This window comes from Morone saxatilis, unplaced genomic scaffold (genome assembly GCF_004916995.1).
Source record: "Morone saxatilis isolate NCDOM2014 unplaced genomic scaffold, NCSU_SB_2.0 Contig14, whole genome shotgun sequence".
In the NCBI taxonomy this organism is placed as follows: Eukaryota; Metazoa; Chordata; class Actinopteri; family Moronidae; genus Morone; species Morone saxatilis.
The window spans coordinates 9,467,081-9,475,305 of NW_023339696.1; the positions used below are offsets into that span (position 1 = coordinate 9,467,081).

At 38.6% G+C, this 8,225-nt stretch overlaps 1 protein-coding gene across 1 annotated transcript; it reads left to right on the forward strand.

The window, feature by feature from the left end:
* The first annotated feature begins 368 nt into the window (after positions 1-368).
* Positions 369-4,712, forward strand: lgals2a (lectin, galactoside-binding, soluble, 2a). The gene is made up of 4 exons (XM_035655543.1): positions 369-491; positions 2,514-2,593; positions 3,463-3,634; positions 4,061-4,712. Exons 1-4 carry the CDS (start codon positions 483-485, stop codon positions 4,205-4,207), a joined length of 408 nt encoding a protein of 135 aa, XP_035511436.1. The 5' UTR covers positions 369-482; the 3' UTR covers positions 4,208-4,712.
* Positions 4,713-8,225: the final 3,513 nt, after the last annotated feature.

The following is an 8,225-nucleotide window of genomic DNA, read 5'->3' on the forward strand; positions in this document are numbered from 1 at the left end:
CAGCAGACTGATCTCACATGCTGTCATTTGATCGCACAGGAAGTCACAAGCTATATACAGTAAGTGGGCATTAAGGCTGTTGGTTGTGCCAAATATTTAGTTGTCTCCCTGGCAACAAATACATTGCTATTTTTGTCTGGCACTCTGGCTTGTGCTCCCTCTCACAGTCAGACTCAACACAACCAGGTCACAATTTAACAGTCTTATGTCAACAAATAACCTGTCACTAATTATCCTCACTTCACTAAGATCTGCAATTGCTTGTAAGGCACTAAATTTATTTAGTTATTGTCAGGAACTACATTTTGACTTCATTGGTTAATGTTCTCCAGTGACTTGATTGTATTTGTTGCTTGAAATGTCAGTCAAGTAGAAGGACCCTCCCACACAGTAATATAATATAATTTGCCAGTGCAGAGAGGCAGGGCCCTGCAGCATACTCACTTCTCCTCAGCTGTACTTGACTGACTACATCTGCAATCATGTTTAATGTAAGTACAATTTTACATGACAATAATAATTTGCTCCTGCATTGCTTTTACTCTTTGTATGTTATGACTCAGATGGAAGAGTAGTGTTAGGTCATATTTTAAAAGTGGAACTGATAGCTGGTTGACATGTGCCAGCTCACTCTACTGCATGTCATACAGACGAAACTGAACCAGCTTTAACTATGCTTTAACTAAACCACTTTAGCTGTGTTTTTGTAACGTGTGCTTCTGAGAGGTCTGGACTTCTCAAATTTCTTTGATTGCCTTTTATGGTCAAAACATTCACCACAGACCACACATACATGGTCATCCAATGCATGAAAAAGAAGTCAGCTGTTTAGGTTGTTACTTAATTCCTAAAATAACTGACTTACACTGAAACAGAAGGGCTTGCTGTAACATTTGTGCATTTCATTCATCTCTCATTATCTAGAGCGTTCTAGAGCAGCACAGCCAGGAATGCATTCTGGTCTCTATGGACTCATAAACGAGTAGATTACAATAAGACCTTGTATCACTCTGGGTTTTTCTTGGAGCCACATGTGGTTAGAAAGGGCACATCAAGGGGGGGCAGCAGGTATAAATCCCATTATATGATTAAATGAAATAAAGTCATCATGTGGAGGTTAAAATAGATGCTACTCTTGGAGCAGTCAGCAGCAGATTGTGGAAGCTCTTTGTGATGCCGTTCTAGCAGGGAATGTCCCTTGCACTGTAAAATGCCTATTTTGCATTCATATCAGATTCCAGCAAGATATTAGAGTCAAATAATTCATTAAAAGGATTTCCTTCTATGTGGTAGATGTGTTTAAAGTGTACATAGTGTTTGCCAGTCAGTCAGGGAGAGGTGTAATGAATTGATTTCCCTTATCCAGCACAGTATGCAGATTCCCTTAGACAGCAGTGTCTGCAAGTCAGACAGGTCCAACCTCGGCCCAGCCCCAGGCATGCAGTCTTCAGGCATGTAGTCTGTCCCATGGCTCTTTCTGTTTCTGTGACCTCAGCCCAGCCCCACACAGCTCAAGCCCCAGTGCTACGTGTTATACACGCACTTTACAGTTGAACTCTAACATGGAAAGAATTTCGTACCCCATGTCATTCTTTCCTTTTACCTTCCCTTTCATTTCATGGTTTGGTTGATCTTCCAGATGCAATATTTTGGTTTTACTCCAGATTATTGCGATAATAATATTTGCAAGGATTTCAACAGCTGCAGGGCACACAACTCACACAGGTCATTAAAATTCTTGCTCCTGTCCCCTGAAAGGCATTGATGAAATGCAATTTGCTATCAAGTAAAAATAACATTTGCAAAATTCTTCTGGCCAGAATATAAATTATTGCAAAGTGCTGGGAGCTTGTGTTTCAGGCTGCTTCTACTGTGTCCATTCAAATATCTCATAACCTAATGTCTAACTATATTATAAAAAAATGCAAATCCTCAAAGGGGCTCCTATTCATGTACTTATTGCCCTGGTGACAGTTAACAGTTCCCCAGATAAATCCTTTGACAAAGTGATCACACGTTAAACAGGGGTGGTTTGTGTTTCACAACCAAATAATAGATTGCCCAAGTATAATTTCCTGTTCGTGGCACAGCTCACTCCCCCGCCACATGTACAGTAGCAACCAAGTTGAGGATTTCTGCTGTGTTCAGCCTTTTTTTCCACTGTGGACTCGCCATCCAGTATTGCACTTAGGAAAATATTACTCAATTTAACAACGGCAGTTCCCCATCATTTTTCAACATTTTTAGCGTCCGCCAGTATCTAGAGGAAAAGGGCCATGGCAACAGAGCAGGAAAGTACTGGAATCTTTGACCAGTCTGCCAATGGGAGTATAATTGAAAACACATGTTTTGTAATTTCTAAGGATGAAATGAGGATTGGGAGTTGGCTGAGGCTACTGCTGGTGATGTTTCTTGCCTGAAGCCGCAATAATAATGAGCTCTAGTAAAATCCAGTATTATTTCCACACAATAACGTACTGTTTCGCTACCCCCTCTCCTCTTTTTCTCCACAGGGTTTGCTCATAAAAAACATGTCCTTCAAGGTCGGGCAGACCATGACCGTTGTTGGAGTCGCCAAGCCGGATGCATCAGAGTAAATACTAATACAAAACACTATCTACATATCTGAAATAAGTTTTTCACAATAAAATTTAAAATCTCTTGTTGGTTCTTTTCAGTGTTCAGGAGTTTACAACTGGTTCCACAAACAATCTTTCATGCCTGTTATATAGAATACTATTCTTTTGTTCAAATATTTTGATTACTGTTGTTGTTACTTTTGTCTCCCATTCACATGTAACATTACCTTGTCATACACTGACTGCATATATATATATATACACCATTTCCCACATACTTAATCATTCTGTCTATTCTTTACCTTTATGTGTTCCTTGTTCTTGTTCTCAAGTGAATTGAGTCAGATCTCTTGTGTGTATACGCATACTTGGCCAATAAAATGTATTCTTCTGAAAATGTTATAATTTAGCAAGGTAAAACATAAGACCTTGTTCCCTCAAAAAGGTTTTCTTAAAAATTAAGTTAAATTCTTTTTCAGTCTTGTTTCTCTTCTTTAGTTACATCCCAGAAGGTGGATGAGGCTTCAATAGTCTAACTGATGAAACACGTACTTCCAATTATCCCTATTCTTTCTCCGCTTTTTGTGTTTACTCCATTTTCCCTGTGGAATGCAGACTGAACTCAACATGTGGGCCATTCTTTATACACACACTAACACACAGATTGAGGTTGAATCTATAATCTATCTATAATCAGTTGCTGTCAGGGACTACCCATTAACTCCCCCTCAGTAATGTGGGGGTGATGAAGATGATGGTTAGCAGATGAAAACTGGTTAAGGTTGTCTCAATATCTTGTGCACTTGGCGTCCTCTTACCGATGTTGAATATAAGGAGCTATATTAATAAGTGTAATAAATCTTTGTGTTACATTGTTCCGCAGTTTTGCAGTGAATGTTGGCCCAGATGAGAAGGACATTACTATGCATATCAACGCTCGTTTTAACGCCTGTGGAGACGAGAATGTGGTGGTCTGCAACTCTTACCAGGGAGGCAAATGGTGTGAGGAGCACCGTGAGGGAGGCTTTCCTTTCCAACAGGGCGAGGAATTCAAGGTGAGAGGTCCTGTGTGTGTACTTATTCCATCCTGCATGTGTGTCTGCAGGCATGGAGTCTGCCCCATGGTTCTGTCTTTCTGTTAGTGACCTCTGTTGGAAGATGTGTGTCACTGTACCTCTGATAACTTCACCATCATGATTTGAGCAGCAAGAGATATGTGAAACTCGCAGAGATATGTGAAAGCTATATCTAGGAATGTTTCATCAGATAATGTATTTTAAGGTGTTTTTAATGATGGTGCAGCTACTTTTAATTAAATCACCATGTTAAAAAAATACATAGAACTGGTAAAGAGATGTTTAGTTTGACATATTCACCATTAAATACTTTGTCCGAGAATGGAGCAGAAGTTCAATATGTAACCTTGTTTGCATATTCTTCCCCTTTTTCTACCTGCATCTTGCACACATCCTACAATCAAGATCACCATTGAATTCACCCCTACAGAGTTCCTGGTGACCTTATCAGATGGCTCTACAATCCATTTCCCCAACCGCATGGGTGCGGAGAAGTACTCCTTCATCAACTTTGTTGGGGATGTTCGCATCAAAAGCCTTGAGATCAAATAAACCTGCAACTTTACCAGGAATATTCAGATTGAAATTCTGTTTTTGTGTTTTTTCAGCATTGTCTAGCATAAGGTCAACTAGCCATAGCTTTTAAGCTCCTAAATACATGTGCTATCAGTAGTGCCTTACATGCATTGCATCACACAATGTATTATGCAAGAATTTAGCTTGTTAGCATGTGCAGAGGCAAGCAACCATTGGCAGAAAGATGCATAGATGTGATATAAGTCTTAATACTCAGACAAACAGAAAAGTAAATATTGTAACTGCACACTTGACAGAACTATTGACTGAAAAGCACCCCAAAAAAAATCTCAAGCCCATGTTATTTGCTTTGTAGTTTGTAGTTTTCAGTGTGAAAAGTACCACATAAAATGTGTTCTTTAAGGTGCCTTGAAATGCTGCATGCTCTCTTGTTTCCCTCCCAGACATTCCAGATTTATAACTGAGTATAATGCTTGCCTTGTTGTTTTAAACATGTATTAAAACGTCATTTTATGATAAACATGGCCTTTGGTGATTTCTTGCCACTGAAACATGTTATCTATCAAAAGGTTCCTTGTGAGTGAAAATATTATGTGAAACACACACATTTGCCCCTCATTTTTTTTAGTGCAGTAAAACAGTCACACCACCTGGCTCTGAACTGCCACATGACAATTACTCAACATACATAGAATAATATTGCGACCACCTCTTTGCAACAACTAAGGCTGAGCTAATATTTTCCTACTATGATTTTTTTTAAAACAGAAGGTGTTCCTACTGAACAAGACATGGATCCCTAAGCAATGAATCCAATTTCAACACAGTTAGCTGAAAATCTTTAATGACTCAGCAAGGCTTAACCGCAGTTCCCGTTCTTGTTCTGTAAATTGTTTCTGTTTTGTGTCACTCATAAAAAAGTCAAATATAAAAAGAAGAAAAAGACAATTAGCCATGTTAGCCACTAGATGTCACCATTGCTATATTGATGCAATTCATAGGAAGATTGTGGGAAAAATGTTTCAGGTTACACTGGTTACAAAATGAAGTATGATCTCCGTAAAATTGTTTGTATCCATACAGAAGTTGTCTGACCATTTTTTTCTGCCATTAGCTGGGGTCTGAATTTATGATTCCATGTTGATTAAACCTATTTTATCAGCTTCTTGACAGTCTTGCAATGGTATACTGTAGATGTACATTGAAAGACTTCCTGTGTTCAAAACTCGTGCAAAAGATGGTCCACGTCAACACTGTAAAGAAGATAGTGAAGGGATATCTTAAACAAAAATCATATCTTCTATCAGCTCTATAACTGATCTCTTAATGCCCAGCATGTGTTCTACATGCATGAACTGGCAAAGGTGAAAATGAAAATCAGAACATTTCTGCAGTAGTGTGTGTGTGTGTAGGTGTGTATGTGTGTGTGTGTCAGAGACTCGTGAGTATTATTCCAATCTAATCTGATGTAACAGAGGGCAATGTGTGTGAGGCTGATTTGAGGAGAGAAGAGGAAGTAAGGAAAAGAGTGAACAGGTCCCCAAGCTCTGATCCTTCAACATAAAGGCTGATGGAATCATGTAGGCTGACCTTTCCTTTTCTTTTGTTTGTCAGGAGTCATTAACAGTAGCACAACATGAGTGTGTGTGTTTGTGGCTTTATGCATGTTATCACTCTGACATGATATCTCCAAGACATACAGGTGCATGTGTGTGGGTGCGTGTGTGTGTGTGTGTGTGTGTGAGTGAGGTAATCAGCGCTCTGAAGCTACCTTGCAGTGTCAAAGGTGCTCTCTCTGGAGGAGGAGAAGGAGCACATTTGGTTGCCATGATGACCACAATTGAGCCCCTCTTCTCTTTTTCTATTCTCCACTCCTTGTATCTCTGTCTGTCTCACCCATGCTCTTTTTTCTTTCTTTGCTTAGTTGTCTCTTTTATTCTCCCTCTATCTCAGTCATTCCTCAGCTGTTACCCATCCCTCTTCCCGCACTCTTAATTGGAAATAATTCATTTTAACACTTCCCCGCTTCATTACTTTGTGGCAGACAAGATCAATATCCAGGGCTGTGTGGTTGGTGTACTAGATGTGTTTGTGTTTGTTCTGCATCCACTTAGGCTCGAGACTCTCCACTATGTTTACAATCTATCTATAATTTTATCATCCTTATCCTTATCCTTATCCTTATGTAATTTTACGTTGATCTATTCTGTACACACAACATCTATTGCATGTCTGTCGACCCTGGAAGACAGACCACTCCTCTGTTGCTCTTCCTGAGGTTTCTTGTGTGAAGGACAACCTTCCAGCCCTTCCACACGTATCCTATCACTTTAGGGCTTTGATTTACATTTTCCAATCACCTTACTCATGGTAGGCCTTGGAGAAACACACACACTCATCTATTCAAATGGGAGTGTTTTCAACAGGCAGACAGCGGGCGTATTTTGTGTTGTCAGTTTACTAAATCTATTTTATGTGATGAGTATTGCGGATTTTTAAAGAATCCCTGTGTTTCCTTCACCTATGCCATGTCACTTATTCAGCGTGTGTGTGAGTAAATGTGCTGAAATGTGTGGAATGGAATGATTCACCTCAGCTTACATAAAACCTTTGTCTATATTTAGCGCCAGCATGACTCCAGATTTCTGCAGCTACCAGCCACACATTGAGATGTGCGTGGGCCCGTCCTAAGCTGACTGCGGTCCTGGATTCATGTTCTGCATGCCTGCCTCACCTCAGGCTTGGTTTTATCTTAGAAACATGATAAAACATAAACTTGAACCTGTTGGGTTACAGCATCATGATAGTGTTACCTTGGGGAGTTTAAATACAGCTCATAGTTTATTTATTTGTACAGAAACCATAACATAGAGATACAAAACATAATGGCTGTGCAGAAGAAGACAGAAACCCAGTTGGGCTTGAACTGTAAGAATCAAGAAAAGACATCAATAAAAACAAAAACAATGACAAAAAAAGTCATGAGTGTATGGTAGGCAACTGAGGTTTAGGGTAGTAGGATAAAAGAAACACAAAACACCATCAGACATTTATCTGTAAAAATGTTTGTTTATGTTGGTGGGTGACTGTATTGTGCAACATAAAATTTAATAAGGAGAGGTTGGAAATGTATATGCCAAACAACAATATGAAAAATGATACAAGACAGTAATACAACATTAATAACCGTTTGTCTTTGTCCTTCCCTACCAACTATCTGTTATTATCCCAATGTAGTATACTGTCAATGGTAAGTCGACTGCACCCGAAAAATTCCTTATCATCAATTGATTGTTATTAGATATAAGTTTTTTAGATGGGGAATTAAATTATAATCATCTTCAAAAAGATGAATTAATGAGAAATAAAAATGTCCAAGAATGGAGCCTTGTGGAACTCCATATTAATTGATCTTGCGGGAATCCATGAATAGAAAGATATTGAATTTCATTGATATTTAACTTAAATTCAGGTTTCAATTATCATATTTCAGACAGAAATGCATTAGCCAATTGTAAAAGTGTTCATTATACTCTATAGGCCAGTAGAATGAGAATCAAACTGCAAATCGTCATCATTTTTCAAATGTTTACTCATTCTCTTATGTATTACTATATTATTATTTCTTATTAATATTAGTGTCTAATAAAGACTTATAAAAGCCTCTTGCTTCTCTGTTTTGGATCAAAATGAGTGTCTCGTGGAGAAGAAATGTTGCAGTTCCTCATCTGCAATCTGATATTCAAAGTGGAATGACTGACATTGATATTCTTTGGTCGAGAACTGTGGCTGATAAAACTTGAGCTGAGCTGTGACCCTGAAACAGCTTGATTCTCAGAAAAGTATCATATAAAATGTCTCTATATAAATATCTATCAGACTGAAAAAGATATTTTGTACATGCTCAAACTGATGACACTAAATGTCTTTACTGGAATCCAATGGATTGCTTTTGCTTTTCCTTGAATTTTGTGCTGGAGGGAAGATGAAAATGTTTGGTTATGTTTAATTGGCCTCTGTATTTTCTTTTGTA